Source organism: Muntiacus reevesi, chromosome 3, assembly GCF_963930625.1.
Source record: "Muntiacus reevesi chromosome 3, mMunRee1.1, whole genome shotgun sequence".
Classification (NCBI taxonomy): Eukaryota; Metazoa; Chordata; class Mammalia; order Artiodactyla; family Cervidae; genus Muntiacus; species Muntiacus reevesi.
This window is the reverse complement of record NC_089251.1, coordinates 212,773,362-212,791,311: the sequence shown is the minus strand read 5'-3', so window position 1 is coordinate 212,791,311 and position 17,950 is coordinate 212,773,362. Positions and strand designations below refer to the sequence as shown.

At 38.3% G+C, this 17,950-nt stretch overlaps 1 protein-coding gene across 1 annotated transcript in view; it reads right to left on the bottom strand.

Annotated features, from left to right (window-relative positions):
- The window catches only part of THSD7B (thrombospondin type 1 domain containing 7B), an 828,580-nt gene that overhangs the window by 102,536 nt on the left and 708,094 nt on the right, over window positions 1-17,950 (bottom strand). The window contains exons 15-16 of the mRNA XM_065927840.1: window positions 15,958-16,091; window positions 9,463-9,613 (exon numbers count right to left, since the gene is read on the bottom strand). Coding sequence (XP_065783912.1) covers window positions 9,463-9,613; window positions 15,958-16,091 — 285 coding nt within the window. The remainder of the gene's footprint in view (window positions 1-9,462; window positions 9,614-15,957; window positions 16,092-17,950) is intronic.

Sequence of the window (17,950 nt, the reverse complement as noted above, 5' to 3'; positions counted from 1 at the left end):
TGTACTTTAAATAGGTAATAGTGATAGTCAAAGAAATTGTACTGTATAAAAAGTGATAACAAACATATTAAATTTTAAAAACTGAAGCAGCTCAAAGACTGCTTTTATAGGACTGTCATTTGCTGCTAACCTGCGTGAAATGAGACACCTATTTTTGTAGGACCTAATTTGATTGAGGAAATAAGAATAGTTCTGAGTTTTATGAAAGCTCACTGCTCACAGGGGTAATATTCTCCACAAGTCCCTGAGTAATGAGTTGTTGGCTTCTGATAAGTGCCAACATCAGTGTAACAGAAGCAACCAGAATTTGCAATCAGAACATAGAAAACTATCATCTTTCTCCTCCGGCTTTTAGTTCTGAGTCAAAGAAAAGCATCAGACAGCTTGAGGGTTGTGACCATTAGACACGTCCTCCAGAGACAAATACAGGTTGTCATGTGCATGTTACAGACTGTGAGGAGAGGTTGTGAAGCATTTGGAGATGAAGACTAGTCATAAATATTGGGGTAAATTGCTTCCCCGAGGCAATGCTAAGGTGCTAAAAATGCTGAGTCATCAGTAACTGAATGTGGCTGTTGACAGCCCTTACCAAAAATAACACATGAGCACCATGGGTGGGGGTTGGGAGGGGGGTGGGGGGAGGTATTTTTCTTAACCTCAAATGCTTAATTTTGGAGCACTTATCAGAAAACCAGCATGCATTTCTCTTTCTCTTTTAAAGCAGTATCTTCTGTCTTTACCTGCAGGGTTAATGGTAGTCTTTATGTGCCTACATATATCTGCATTGGTTTCACTAGTGTATGCCACATACATAAAGAATTAGAGAGAAAAGCAAAGTATAGGAAAAAGATGTATTTTTGAAGTACACTAAGACTATGATAGAATTTAGATTTGATGACACTTAAGCCCTCCATAGTTTCTTTGCAAAATTTCCCTTTGCGATTTTTCTCCAGAGGTTGTTCTGGTGATAATGCAAAGATCTGAGTCACTGATCATGAGGTTGCATTCACACCACTGTTTAATGAGTCTCCAGTTCTCACAGTGTGAGAGGATGCCCAGCGATGGTACTAGCCTGACTTTGATGCAGTCAGCTGGGAGTGAATCAATTAAAGTTCAAATGGGTTTGCTAAAACTTGAGTCATCATTCTGGGGAGAGTTTCTGAAGGCTTGCGCCTGTAAAGTTTACAGCAGTTTGGAAATTAATCTCCAAGACCCTCCTTGTTTTTTCTTATCTATATAATTGTTTAAGAAATTTCTTTGTCAAGCCTCCAGGGAGACTCATAAATATAAAATCTTTATTACTCATTGGAAATTTCCTGTAAGGGTTAGCATCGTAAATAAACAGAACCATGTAGTCCTTCAGATGTGTCAGGGATGGAGTAGTTTCTGAATTCAGAAATTTGTAAACCTCTCCTGGAGATTTTATGAATATTCATGAGCATAATTTTGAAGTATGAAGGAGAAGGATAAACACTAGAAAAAATATTAGATGAGAGAGGAATATTGTGCAATAAACAACAAACTATATATATATAAAATATAAATATGTATATATACATAGATGCATATACATGCACATGTGTTTTTATAAACACATATCTTTAAAGAGTGAACAGTGTTTCAACAAAATTTACATATATAATTCTACAAGATTCCTTTCACATTAAGGCATTCTACAGAAGTGAGCACAATGGAATAAAAAACTAAATTACATATATATATATTGATTAGTGTGTGTGTATATGTGTGTGTCTTATGGGAACAAGAAAAAACAAGAAAAGAAGATAAACAGACAGTTTTCCATTTTCTTCAAATTCTGTCTTGAATTGTGTTTGTTTTTGCTTGATCCTTTTTTATCCCCATTATTTCCCAGGACAGTTAAAATGGCCCCATTACAATTTTTAATGCTTCCATCTTATGTCCTCTTTGTTATACTTGGCACACAATTCAGTTCTTAACAAACCATGCTGTGTGACAGGAACTAACAAGGTGTTGTAGGTCAATTATATTTCAAAAACAAACTCATAGCAAAAGAGATCAGATTTGTGATTACCAGAAGCAGGGGTGCGGAGAGGAGGAACTGGAGGAAGGCAATCAAAAGGTACAAACTTCCAGTTAAAAGATAAATAAGGACTAGGGATATGATGTGCAACATGATACATGTGATTAACACTGCTGTGTGCTACATATGAAAGTTGTTAAGAGAGTAAATCCTGAGTTCTCACCAAAAGATGAAACTTCTTCCATTTATCTAACCCTGTGTCTCTAGGAGTTGATGTAGGTTCATTAATTTTTCTGCGGTAATCAATTCATAATGTGTGACATTCTGTCAAATTACATATTAATTTGTAATTAATAAAAAAGTCAAAGCATGAAGCTGTACACCTTAAACTACTGAGTGCTGTATGTCCATATCTCAATAAACATAGAAGTAAATTTTTAAAGGCCATTTCCCCTCAAATAAATAAGTAGGATTAAGAAAAAAATGTAATTAAAATGAGATTGACAAAGACATGATTTGAAGCAATGACTAAGAGCCTTGTGACTTAAAGCATGTCCCTAGAATGGCAGAACCAGTATTATCTGGAGAGTTATTAGGCTTGGAAACTCACGGGAAACACCCCAGACAGACTGACTCAATTTCAGGACTGGGACAGAGGAGCTGGATTAAAAATCATTGACCCAGAAGTTAGAAAGTATATTGTTAATTATTCTATATGGTGCCTACCATCTTATTAGTGAACACTGTGTGAACTAATAAACAGACTGCTAGTAGTTATTGAATCCTTTGCTACACCTAAACAGTATGTATTTACAAAAGATACTGAGAACTGTAAACTCCTCGATGCACTGATAGTCTGGAAATAAATGCTTGACCTCAGAATGTAAGACAAATACAGGGATTCAAGAAATAGTTTTGATTAGTTAACTGGTTTTGCTAAGTTTCTTTCTTTAACTGCCAAATTGATTTACTTAACTATATTTTAAAATATTAAGCTTATTTCACATTAAATAACTTTCTTATAACTAAATCAAAATATGAATTTCAGATTTTGTGGATATATAAGATAAATGTGTATTTGTCTCAAAAAATATTCTGGCTCTTAAAAACAATTATTTTCTGTTTGTATGTTTATGTGTTTGTCTTTAAAGGACTGACCTAGGGGGAAAAAAAGAATAAGAAAAAAATAACACAGTGAATTGGTTTCAATAACATATGTCACACTGCAGACTGTCAAAGGAGAACTTGGCAAATAATGACCAATATTTAGAATCAGCACACAGTACACAGAACAATTTACAATAATTGTTTCCGTTTTGCTCAGAAAATGTTCATTGAAGTGCTCGTTAAACTTCAGGCACACAGATTCAGCTCACTAACTTTGTATAATCATGATGATGATCACCACTGAGCACCACTTAAAGTACCCATGATGTTGGGGCATTATGCTAAGATGCTGCAATTTATTAAAATGATGCAACATATTTGAAGATAGGGAAAATAATCAGGCATGAGCCCTGATTACCTTTCTTTTCCATTTTAATGTCTTTATTTACACTTGAGAGCAGTGTGCATCGGAGAAAGGATGAGGCCATTGTGGTTGGATAGACCTGAGTGACCGTGGGTAAGTGTTTTGACATCATAGCAAAGTGCAGTTAGGAAACTCCAGCACAGTGTCAGTTACATAAAGTGGGCTCAATGACAGTATTGTTGTTGTTGTCAGATATATTATTAATATGTAACTTAGAAGGAATATAAACACTTGAAGAAACAACTCCCTCACTTCATGCTGACAGGAGAATAAATGTCTGTGTTATCTTCCAGACACATGAAAGGAAGTTAAACTATCTTCTCCAGCTCCAGTTTCCAAACACTCCAAAAATAGAGTGATTATGTTTAGAGAAGCAAACCTTAAAGAAAATTGCCACCATGAAACTTGAAGAAGGAAACGCAGAATGCCAGGCCATCATAACATGCTCCTGAGACAAGCACTTCAGCTCAGTCAGTGGCAAGATACATTGACTTAAAGGGGCAATGTTTTCATGGCCAAGTGATCATAGCTTAATGGAGTTTTCTGTGAGCAAACTAGAAAAAAAAAAGTGAGGGAGATAGTTATCATTGTTGTTCACTCACTCAGTCATGTCCTACTCTTTGAGATCCCATGGACTGCAGCATGCAATGCTTCCCTGTCCTTCACCCTCTCTGGGAACTTGCTCAATCTCATGTCCATCAAGTCAGTTATGCCATCCAACCATCTTGTCCTCTGTTGCCCCTTTCTCCTCCTGCCTTCAATCTTTCCCAGCATCAGGGTCTTTCCTAACGAATTGGCTCTTCATATTAGGTGGCCAAAGTACTGGAGTTTCAGCTTCAACATTAATCTTTCCAAAGAATACTCAAAGCTATTTCTTTTAAGATTGACTTGATTGATCTCCTTTCAGGCTAAGGGACTCTTAAGAGTCTTCTACTGCACCACAGTTCAAAAGGATCAGTTCTCCAGTGATCAGCCTTCTTTATGGGTCCAACTCTCACATCCATACATGACTACTGGAAAAAACATTGCTTTGACTAGACAGACCTTTGTCACTGAAGTAATATCTCTGCTTTTTAATATGCCGTCTAGGTTTGTCATAGCTTTTCTTCCAAGGAGCAAATGTCTTTTAATTTCATGACTGCAGTCACCATCTGCAGTGATTTTGGAGCCCAAGTAAATAGTCTGTCACCATTTCCATTGTTTCCCCATCTATTGCCATTTAGTGATGAGACTGGATAACATGATCTTAGTTTTTTGAATGCTGAGTTTTAAATCAGCTTTTATCTCTCTTTTACCTTCTTCAAAAGGCTGTTTAGTTCCTCCTCACTTTCTGCCATAAGGGTGGTGTCATCTGCATAGCTGAGGTCATTGATAATTCTACAAGCATTTATGATTGTGGCTTGTGCTTTACCCAGCCCAGTATTTTGCTTGTCAGGAGAAATATCAATAACCTCAGGTATGCAGATGACACCAGCTTTATGGCAGAAAGTGAAGAATAACTAAAGAGCCTCTTGATGAGAGTGAAAGAGGAGAGTGAAAAACTTGGCTTAAAGCTCAACATTCAGAAAACTAAGATCATGGCATCTAGTCCCATCACTTCATGGCAAATAGATGGGGAAACAGTGGAAACAGTGGCTGACGTTATTTTTCTGGGCTTCAAAATCACTGCAGATGGTGATTGTAGCCATGAAATTAAAAGACACTTTCTCCTTGGAAGGAAAGTTATGACCAACCTAGACAGCATATTAAAAAGCAGAGACATTGTCAACAAAGGTCCATCTAGTCAAGGCTATGGTTTTCCCAGTGGTCATGTATGGATGTGAGAGTTGGACTATAAAGAAAGCTGAGCACCGAAGAATTGATGCTTTTGAATTGTGGTGTTGGAAAAGACTCTTGAGAGTCCCTTGGACTGCAAGGAGATCCAATCAGTCCATCCTGAAGGAGATCAGTCCTGGGTGTTCATTGGAAGGACTGATGTTGAAGCTGAAACTCCAATACTTTGGCCACCTGATGCGAAGAGTGACTCATTGGAAAAGACCCTGTTGCTGGGAAAGATTGAGGGCAGGAGGAGAAGGGGACGACAGAGAATGAGATGGTTGGATGGCATCACTGACTCAATGGACATGGGTTTGGGTGGACTCCAGGAGTTGGTGATGGACAGGGAGGCCTGGCATGCTGCGATTCATCGGGTCGCAAAGAGTTGGACACGACTGAGCGACTGAATTGAACTGAACTTTGCATATAAGTTAAATAAGCAGGGTGACAATATACAGCCTCTACATACTCCTTTCCCAGTTTTGAACCAGTCTGTTATTCCATGTCCAGTTCTAACTGTTGCTTATTAACCTGCATACAGGTTTCTCAGGAGGCAGATCAGGTGGTCTGGTATTCCCACCTCTAAGAATTTTCCAGTTTGTTGTGACCCACACAGTCAAAGGCTTTAGTGTAGTCAGTGAAGCATAATTAGGTGTTTTTCTGGAATTCTCTTGTTTTTTCTATAATCCAACAGATGTTGGAAATTTGATTTCTAGTTCCTTTGCCATTTCTAAAACAACCTTGCACATCTGGAAGTTCTCAGTTCAGGTACTGTTGAAGCCTAGCTTGGAGAATTTTGAGCATGAAGCTGAAGTTGAACAATTCTATGAAGACCTACAAGGCCTTCTAGAAATAACACCAAAAAATGATGTCTTTTTCATCATAGGGGATTGGAATGCAAAAGTAGGGAGTCAAGAGATACCTGAAGTAACAGACAAGTTTGACTTTGGAGTACAAGATGAAACAGGACAAAGGTTAACGGAGATTTGCCAAGAGAATGCACTGATCATAGCAAACATCCTCTTCAAAGGACACAAGACACAGCTCTACACAGGGACATCACTGGATGGTCAATACTGAAATCAGATTATATCAGGTTATATTCTTTGCAGATGTAGATAGAGAAGCTCTATACAGTCAGCAAAACAAGACCAGGAACTGACTGTGGCTCAGATCATGAACTCCTTATTGCAAAATTCAAAGGAAGATAACCCTACCTCTACAATTAAACTTCTTCAGGTTGCTAATTCTGCAAGTTGATTAATAAAGAATATATGCTGCCACACTTTCTAAAGTGTGAATTAATGTCCTCAGTCATGGAATAATCATACAGATAGCTCAAGCAACTAGCTGTGTTCTTAAAACAACTGTTGCATCTTAAAGAAACAAGTGCTGAGTCTAACTCCACCTTAATTCTTCTAAGGTAAGTGAGCTGAGAATGTGAGATCAAAGGCACTGGCTCCATCAGATGACTCATTAACTGCTCCATCACTTATGAAATGTGAAACCTTATGCAAGCTACTTTAAGAACCTTGCTGAGAATCAGTTCCTTCAGCTATACAATGGGACTGATAACAGTATGTACTTAAGTTGGATTATTGCAAAGGCTAAAGGGAAGCATTCTTACTTGTGCCTTGCACAAAGTAAGTGTTCATGAAATGTTAATTTTTATTATATTCAAATTACACACAAAATATATGACTTAGTAGGCCGTTCCATTCCTACAAGTTACCCTTTATTGGTGCCTCTATATCTTAACATTGTATGAACCTACCCCAAAGAACAAAGGGATTTCCTATGACTCAGCAGGTAAAGAAATCACCAACAATAAAGGAGACTCAGGAGATACGGGTTCAATCCCTGGGTTGGGAAGATCTCCTGGAGGTGAAACTGGCAAGCCACTTCAGTATTCTCATTTGAAAAATCCCAATGGACAGAGGAGTCTGGCAAGCTGTTCATAGGTTGCAAAGAGTTGGACACAACTAAGCGACTAAACACAAAAGAACAGGGACAAAGTCTTTCATGAAAAGAATTATAGAAATATCAAAGATAAAATTCTAATAATTAATAAGGAATAAGTCAAAAACTGAAAATATAGGATATTAACTGATTTCAAAAGTATTTTCCAGGCAAAACATTTTTTATATAAATTGCACCAACATTTTTTAGTTCAGTTTCCCAAGGCAATAGAAACAAAACCAAAAATAAACAAATGGGACCTAGTGAAACCTAAAAGCTTTTGAGTAGCAAAGGACAGCATAAATAAAATGAAAAGACATCTTATGAAATGGTAGAAAATATTTGCAAATTATGTGACTGACAAAGGCTTAATTTCCAAAATACATAAGCAGTTCATGTAATTCAACAACAAAGAAACAAACAACCCAATCAAAATATGGCAGTATAGATATTTCTCCAAAGAAGACATACAGGTGGCTAATAGGCATATCAAAAGATTCTCAACATCAATAATTATTACAGAAATGTGAATCAAACTGCAATGAGGTACCACCTCACACCAATAAGAATGGCCTTTACTAAAAACTCTACAAGTAACAAGTGCTGGAGACGGTGTGGAGAAAATACGACCATTTTACACTGTGGGAATATAAGTTGGTGCAGCCACTATGGAAACAAGGATGGAGGTTTCTCAAAAAAACAAAACACCAAACATACAGTTGCCATATGATCCAACAATCTTACTCCTGGGCATATATCCAGAAAAAAACTATAATTCAAAAAGATGCATGCATCTCCGTGTTCACAGCAGCACTATTTACAGTATCCAAGGCGTGGAAACAACATAAATGTGCATAGACAGATGAATGGATAAAGAAAATGTGGTACATATATACAATGGAATATTACTCAGTCATCAAAAGGAGTGAAACAATGCCACTTGCATCAACACAGATGGACCTAGAGATTATCATACCAAATGAGGTAAGTCAGAAAGACAAATGCCATATAATATCATTTATATGTGGAATCTAAAATACAATACTAATCAACGTATCTATGAAAGATAAACAGACTCAGATACAGAGAACAGACTTGTGGTTGTCATGTCGGGGAGAGGAGGGAAAGAATGTGAGTTTGAGATTAGGAGAGGCAAACTATTATATATAGGGTGCATAAACAACAAGGCCTACTGTATAGTACAGGAAGCTATATTCAATATTCTGTGGTAAACCATAATGGAAAAGATTATGGCAAAGATACAAATATGCATAACTGAGTCACTCTTGAGTACAGAAGAAATTAATGCAGCATTCTAAATCAAATATATTTCAATAAAATTAAAAATGTATTTTCCATTTTCATACAAAAATTTTCTACAATCTTTTCACAAATCAGTATCACCACTGAAATCAAAGTGTCCTGATTCTTTCCTTCCCAACATTTGGAGCCATATAATATGCTCCTTATCCTCATTTTCTCTTTTGACTTTTTAAGCAGAAACATGTCTAAAATATCCAACTTTATCTTCTAAGAATATTAAATTGAACTGTGCTACTTAAAGAATATTTATTTTGCTATACTCTGGTTACACTTCCAATTTTTTTTTTTTTTTTTTTAAAGAGGGAAAAGGCAAATGTTTTAGACTTTCAAAAAAGGACTTTTTGTCAGGTTTGGAAGAAGAAGAACAGGGTGAAAGAACACATTATCTTTGGGAAAACAGTAGGAGGCAAAACAGATCATCACTCATCACTAACAGAAGCTAAATAACACAGTGAGTAATCAGTACTAAGACATACTGATTCTGCCAGGGAAAAATGCAGCAGAACCAACACATTATAATGAGGATGATTTTGGTACCAAAGAAGCCCCTTTAACGGTGGGCATACATTTGAATCCTAGTGTGACCATTTTAGGTTCTTTTTCCTTGCTCATACCCCCAGGATAAAGGCCTTAAAAGAAGCATTAGCATTTTAAATTGCTCTGTCTCACTTGTTGAATTCTTTTTTTTTTGTTTGTTTCTTTCTTTCTTAGGCAAAATTATTTTCCCATGTGACAAGAAGGATGCTTTGGAGAGCTGCACTGTGAAAGCGCAGAGAACAAAGGTGACGGCAGTCCTGGAGGATTAGAACAACGACGAGGGAAGCGAACTTACCCGTGGGCATGTGCTCCAAGGTCCCCACTCAGACATGACACATTCGCTGGGACACAGAAGAGAGCAGGGCTGGGTTTCTGGGGGAATCTCATCCTGGTTGCACAGGCTGTTATCCACAGCTCCCCCTTCACCATCAGCAGCATTCATGCACCTATAATGCAAGATCATAAGATAGCTTGAACACTTAAAACAGTGAGGAGTAAATTTAAAACAGTTATGATATACCCTAATTACTTACCCCTCAAAGATAATTAAACATAAAATAAGATTGATAGAGAAACCAGGGCAAAAAAAACCCAAAAAACAAAAAAACCCGTTCAGTCAGTCAGGCTTTGAGTGAGTAAGTGAAAGTCGCTCAGTTGGGTCCAATTCTTTGCGATCCCATGGACTACACAATCCATGGAATTCTCCAGGCTGAAATACTGGAGTGAGTAGCTTTTCCCTTCTCCAGGGGGTCTTCCCAACCCAGGGATTAGAACCCAGGTCTCCCACATTGTAGGCGGATTCTTTACCAGCTGAGCCACAAGGGAAGCCCAACCAGGCTTTATTGAGTAGTAACTCAGGGCAGAGCCATTTATTCAGCAGAGCAGAAAAAGACTAGAGGCAATACTCATCTTTGAAGAACCCTCCATCTAAAGAGATTTACAATATATTTACTTACGTCTTTTCAGTGTAACAAATCTTGAACGCTCTCCTCTGAATAAATCCATCACTTTGTAATAACTAGACCTTGCATTGTTCCTATGACTCAGATATTTCCTGGACTTCTAGCTCAGAGCATCTAAGGTTCCCTAGTTTCTGTTCAATATATTTAAGGTCATGGGAAAGTACTGAAAAAACAATTGAACATATTTTTCTTTTAGGTATTTTCTGCATTTCAGTAAGGAATTTTCATATAATAAATCAAAGGGCAACATACAAGCATTTTCATGCAGCAGTTGAGCATGTGTTACTGATGCACGTATTATTGTTGCTTCAAGATAAATGCTGATGAGGATGGGATAAATAATCATGATGCTGATTTAATCAAATTAAAACCAAAGTGTTATACTGCTATATATCTGCCAGAATGGCTTATATCAAAAACATGGAAAATAGCAAGGATTGGCAAAAATATGGAGCAACTGTAACTCTTCTCACTCTGCTGGCTGGAGCATAAACTCTTTGGCAAACTAATTGGTAGTATGTCTATTAAAACTAAATATATAAACACAATGTAACCCAACAGTGTCACTTCTCTTTATATACAGAAGACAAATGTGGATCTCCCTCCACCACAAAAAACAAACAAACCAACAAACAAAAAACCTGCCTGGAAATGTTTATGGCATTAGTATTTATAATTAGCCAAAGTGAATTAATAGTAGTATATCTACAATAGCTATTCAGCCACAGTAAAACAGACAATTATACTGTGATAAACTCATTGAATTAAGTGCTATTAAGTAATAGGAATTCATTAACTATTGTTGCACGAAAGAGCATGAGTGGAGCTCACAACCACAATGTTGAACAAAAGAAGCTGGATGCAAAAAGAGTACAGACTGCACAGTCCCCTTCATAGACACTTAATAGGCAAGCCTCATCTATGGTGTCAGAAGCCAGAAGAGCAGTTACCCCTGTGGGAATGGTTATCGACCGACAGGGGCTTACGTGGTCCTGGTAAAACTTTGTGTCTTGACCTCTGTGTTGGTTACACAGTTGAGTTCATATTGTGAAAATTCATGGAGCTGTATCCTATGCTGTGGGCATTTCTCTCCATTTATATTATATCCCAACTCAAAGTTAATGTTTAAATTATTTTCTCAAAAACATGTAATAAAGACTTGCTGTATATAAGCCTCTTTTGGTTGGTGTTGGAATACAAAGTGATTTGTTAATAATGATTCATTTATTAAATATTTTGAGGGGCTTACTTTGTACCATGCCCTTACTTGGGTGCTAGGGTACAGAACTGAAAAAAAAAGACAAGATTCCTTCTTCTAATGATAATGATCAAAGAAAAGGCGAAGATGACTATGATGATAAGATAAATGGCGCCATTTGCTGATCTGCTCCCTTCAGATACAAAGCCACAGCCAAGGAACAAGCAACTTAAGAGGACTGTGCTGGAGAGCTTTTGCTGGAAAAGCTTTCAGCTTTTCCAAATCATGCTATGCTGGAATGAATTATCCTATGCATTAGGAGTTTCTTTTATATAATTTTTTTTTATTAAGGAAAACTGCACAGTAGTCTATGACCTGGTGCAAAATAAACTTTATAAGGTGCTAAGTAATAAAAAAAAAAATAGATACTGTATAAAGCAGGTTAACAGAAAATGGTAAACAGAGAGGAGATGTAAGTCATGTCTTCTAATGTAGGGAGGCAAGGTACAGAGTCATCTATAGACTTTAATTTCTCCTGTGGTAATAGTCAATACTGGAAGGAGGAACCACTAAATGGCTTTAATACCTTTCCCTGGGCAAACTTAAAAGCTGAAAATTGCTTTCCTTCTTGCTGCACACTCTTTGGCTCTTATTCCTTTATGATTTTGCTGAAAAAAGAAGAGGTAATACTTCTGGTCAATGGTGTCCAGTTGGACCTATGCATTAGTCTTTGTCTGCTCCCAATATGCCACAGAAACAATAGCAAAGGAATTTGTTACAAAAAGAAAAAAAAAACAGGGGAGAGGGAAAGGCATTATCTTGCAAGGACAAAAACCACGGGAAAGGACAAAGGCAACGATGGGAAATAGATGGGCTAGTGGTGTCTTAGCACACAAAGAAAACAGATCACTAAACCTTCAAAAGAAAACAAAGAAAGTAATTCCATTTACACATCAGAATACATGAAAAATTCAGGAATCTGTGGCATCAAGTACCTTTGGAAATGTAAGTGAAGGTGAGGCAGAAAACCTGGAGGGTTTATTGTAAGCATGTTTATGTTTAAGAAGTACCTAAGCTCGGAGATGCCCTTTCCCAATACACAGAGCTAGGCGATGCCCCCAGCCCTGTCCCTGCTGGTAACTGAAGGTTTACTATCTGTGTAGGGTCACAAAACAGGCTAGAGAACACATGGCCCAACTAAGGATGGGAACATCATACTGATAACAAGGTTTACAGAAAGTTAACTTAGTGAACAAAATGAGAACTACCTTCATGACTTAAACAATGCACATTTATTATTTTACAATTTTGTAGATCTAACACGGAACTCACTAGACTAACTTCACTGCTCTGGCAAAGCTACATACCTTCCTGGAGGCTCGAGGGCAGAATCGTTTCCTAACCTCTCTCACAGTCGAGAAGCCACTCACTTTCCTTGGGGCCATGACCCCCTTCTCTCTCCCCAAAGCCTTGTATCTCTCTGTGTCTTGCTTTTTCCTTTTCCATCCCCTCATCCATTTTTTATGGACACTTGTGAATAAGCTGTTCCCATCCAGAGGATCCAGGATAATCTTCCCTAATCACATCTGCAAAGATGCTTTTCCTATTTAACATAACATATTGACAAACTTCAAGGGTTAGAATGTGAATATTTTTGGGAGCTATCATTCTGTTTACCACATTAACCTTCTTTCATTGGGTTCCCAAAATACAGGTTTCTAGGATTATCTATTTAAAATGTGATTTAAGAAAAGAGTCTTCCAGTGATTCTGACAAGCAAAAAGTAAAGACTTACATAGACTGAAGTTGAAGGTGTTCTCAAATGAAAATGTCCAAAGTCTTTGCCATATCTCCCCCTTTGGTCATCACTTTCATTTCTACTCAAAGTCATTACAAAACTGCTTTAAAGCATGGCTATATTCACTATCCCCACATCCCCCTCCTCCCTTATTACCTCTTGGACTTACTTTAATCACACTTTTACCATCATTCCAGACAAAACTGATATCATCAACAGACTCCCCTTTGCCAAACTCAATAGTCAATTCTTATTTTAGTAAACTTCTCAGAATCATTGAAACTACTGATTATATTTTCTTTTTTGAAAATCTCTCCTCTTGCCATTTTTGGGTTGAGGGTTAGGGTTCCAAATACAGCCACATTCTCAGGTATTGAAGGATAGTACTTCAATACATAGATTTTTTTTTTTTGCGGGGGAGACACTGTTCAACCCATAACACATGATATTTGGTAGCTGCCCTATTTTTATTATACCAGGCTCCATCCATTTGAGCAGAGAGGTATGGCTTAAAGGCCCTCTTGTTCAAGTGTGTTTTTCCTCTATCAACCTGCCACATTTCTGCCGGTAGTAATTTATTCTCTTAAAGCTTTCCTTTCTCTCCTGGGACTTTGCTTTAATACTGCTAAGAGGCCAGGCTGGGATGAGAGTGAGGGATGCCACAGCTCATTTACACGTATTTCCTGATAAGCTAGGCTAGTCAGTCATTTGTCAAAGCCGTGAGAAAACAGGACACAAGAGACAGATTTTGAAGAAAAAGAGGTAGAAGCCCAAGTCTGTGACAGCCTGCACAACTAGCCCCCAGGGGAAAAGGCAGTGAACAATGGGAAAGAAAGACAATATGTTTATGAACCTTTTGCCTGGGTTGGTGATGAGGAGCACCTCTGCAATTTTGCCAGTGGCTATTTCTTTCAACTGTCTACCAGTGGCTTTGTGACAATGGGACCAAGTCTCAGAAATGGTGGATATATACTGAATCACTGAATAAACTAAGTTCACTGGTGTTGAGTAAAACCAACACAAAGAAGTCGGGTGTGCCCTGGCAACTGACTTCAATCTCAAAGATAACTCATTAGGGAGTTACCCAATTCAGGCATGGTGTGTCAATTTGAAATGAATCTTCCCAAATATAGCTAGTCCATCCTAAAGGAGATCAGTCCCGCGTGTTCATTGGACGGACTGATGCTGAAGCTGAAACTCCAATACTTTGGCCACCTCGCGTGAAGAGTTGACTCATTGGAAAAGACCCGGATGCTGGGAGGGATTGGGGGCAGGAGGAGAAGGGGACGACAGAGGATGAGATGGCTGGATGGCATCAGCGACTCGATGGGCATGGGTTTGAGTAAACTCCGGGAGTTGGTGATGGACAGGGAGGCTGGCGTGCTGCGACGCATGGGGTCACAAAGAGTCGGAGACGACTGAGTGACTGAACTGAAATATTGCAAAATGACATACTACACTCATGCAACTGAAAAGATGACTATACTATTCTTGATTTCTTCTTGAGCTTACATACCAAATCATTTTTTACGATTAATATTTTGGTTCATACTTCTTCTCTAACATTCATTGCTATTTTCCCCAGTTGATAATAAAATTATCCTTCTTTCTTCCCAAATAATTTCTAAATAGGCTTTTTTTTTTTTTTTTTTTTGACTGCACCAACCAGCTTGTGGGATCTTAGTCCCCTGATCAAGGATTAAGACTGTGCCCTTGGCAGTGAAATTGCTGAGTCCTAACCACTGGACCACTGGTTCAGTCAGTTCAGTCACTCAGTCATGTCTGACTCTTTGCGACCCCATGGACAGCAGCATGCCAGGTTTCCCTGTTCATCACCAACTCCTGGAGCTTGCTCAAACTCATGTCCATCAAGTTGCTGATGCCATCCAACCATCTCATCCTCTGTTGACCCCTTCTCTTCCTGCCTTTAATCTTTCCCAGCATCAGGGACTTTTCCAATGAGTTGGCACTTCACATCAGGTGGCCAAAATTTGGAGTTTAATATTCAGAACTGATTTGCTTTAGGAATTACTGGTTTGATATCCTTGCTGTCCAAGGGATTCTCAAGAGTCTTCTCTAACACCACAGTTCAAAAGCATCAATTATTCTGTGCTCAGCTTCTTTATAATCCAATTCTCACATCCATACATGACTACTGGAAAAATGATAGCTTTGACTAGATGGACCTTTGTTGGCAAAGTAATATCTCTGCTTTTTAATATGTTGTAGGTTGGTCATAGGTTATCCTCATATTACTTTCTGAAGTCTAATTGTGGGGGTTTAAATTGACTTTTTCAATGTATTGACACCCAAAATTAAGATAATGTCCATCAGCTATACTAACCATAGAGCAAAAGAGTGACCTGGCATCATAGTACAAATCATCTAACTTGTCAGCAGTGACAGCCATACATCACTGGAGGGATGCGATGGTTTTCCATGAAGTTGGTTTTTCCACTGAAGTCACTTGCAGGAAATGTTCAGAATTGTGGCTGCCATGCAGATAGAATCCCACAATATACACGGCAGCTCAAGGGTCCTGAGGGTTTGGGAATACCTAAAGATGAGCAGGGACTTCCCTGATGGTCCAGTGGCTAGGACTTCATGCTCCCAATGCAGGGGAGCCTGGGTTCAATCCTTGGTTAGGGAAATAGATCCCTCATGTTACAGCAAAGACTTGGTACAGCTAAATAAGTATATAATTTTTTTTTAAGATGGGCAAAAGCCAGAGGATATGGTTTGAGACTGTACTTGGATCAGCAACACTGTTGTTTTCATAAAAATATGTAAATTCCACTGTCACATTTCCCAAATGTCTCCATGGCCACACACCTGATTTTCCTAGATTGCGTTCCTCCTCCACAGCGCAGGGACCTCAGCTCATTGTGGATTTTGCATGGAGACCAGTGCTCTACAACCCAGGAATACTGATTGCACTCACTGTAACATGGGACTGCCTCATGCACCTGTCAAGAACAGGAAAGGAGAAGAAAATTATGTGGAACTATCCAAGTCATGGAAAAACAGCCTGCCTTTTAGTAAAGTCTGCTGAACATAATCTAGGAGCTATAGTCTGGTTCCAAGAGCCAAACTGCATTCCCCAAAAGCAAGATATATTTGGCTTCTCTGAAAACTAATGTATCTAAAAAAACACATGGAGGCCATCAACTAGAATATGATAGTGTGCCTTTGCAGAAGAGAAAAAAGGACAGTCATTATCTCCCATCAAGAACAGGAATTCCATTATCTTTTACCCCCCCAAAGATCTCACACAGCATCTATTAGATGTCCAACTCTCAGTTACATGGTATACTATACTCTCAGACATACTTTACGAGGTCAATTGAAATAAATATATGTAAGGAAAATTTACTCTTGAATATAAGAGGTTCTTAGAATACATAAGGAAAATGGTATTATTTGTATTAGAAATTTCTTTTTCTATACCTAAACAATCAATGCTAACAGGCAATCATTCAGTCTTCTTGGCATTGTGGCTTTATATGAATTTAGCTATTTGTAGGATGTTTTCATAGCAGAGCTAAAACACACAGACACACACATACACAAGACACACACACACACATGATAAACTCTGTGCATGATGACTGACTATGAATACATACAGATTATATAGTAAAAACAATGAATGCAGTAAATGAATTGTTAGGTTACTTCCTACACATTTATTTGTGATGAGTTTTTCCTGAAGTATTATAACATTGTGTAGGCAATTGCATTTGCCTTTTTAAGAATGAATTTTAAACGCATTAGTCCTCAACAGAGAACACTGCATTCCTCCTTGGTAAGAAAAACAGTTGTTCTGTCTTATGATACTAATATGTTGGGGATTTCCCAGTGCTCAGCAGTAAAGAATCAACCTGCAGTGTAGGAGAGGCAGGTTCAATCCCTGGGTCAGGAAGATCCCCTGGAGGAGGAAATGACAACTCACTCCGGTATTCTTGCCTGGGAAATCTGGTACACAGAGGAGCCTGGTGGGCTACAGCCCAAGGCATTGCAAAAGAGTCGGATACAACTTAGCAAAGTGGTATGTTACTCTCGATCACAAAGGTGGCTCCAGTGTAGCATGATGATGAGTAGTGATTCTAACTATTACCAAAATAATTATGTAATGCTTTCCCTTTTAAATAAGGACTTGAGCCTCATGTCTTTCCTCTCCTGGCCCTTCCAGTTCCATAAAACTGTAAATGATGACTAGGCAGTGCTATCCAAACAGAACCAATCCTTGCAAGTTTCCTCTAAATGTAAGGGAAAGCACTATGTAATGGGATAATCAGAAACCAAGATTGGAGCACTGTCAGCATGTGAGATGGAAATCAGATGAGAAAAGGTTATTTGCGAGACTACATCTCAGGAATCACAAATAATGTCAGAAACTATTTTTAACTGTGGGTTCGCTTTGGCTCTCTCATGTCGAGCATATGATGATAACGAAAACTGCAAAGTGAAAAATATGTGAGGGCGAAATGAAAGGAGATGGGAAAATAGGAGTGGAAATGAGTGAGAGGAAAGGAAGGAATTAAGTAATAGAAGAATCACATTTTATGCTGTGAATGCTGACAAGAACAGAATGAAAGGGTTAGAAGCAGTGCCTGCATTAGAATAAGGTGGTGACAACTTGTAAGGGAGAAAAGTCTGCCTCCCCCTAAACTCATAGGATAGTTGAGGTAAGAGAAAAATCTATAAAGATGAAAAGTCATGACCCAAATCCAAGAGACACTAGGAAACTAAGCTGATGATGGCTGAGGGTTTAGCAGATCCAACTTCACCATGGAAATTAAGCTTTCACTGAATTTGTAAGCTT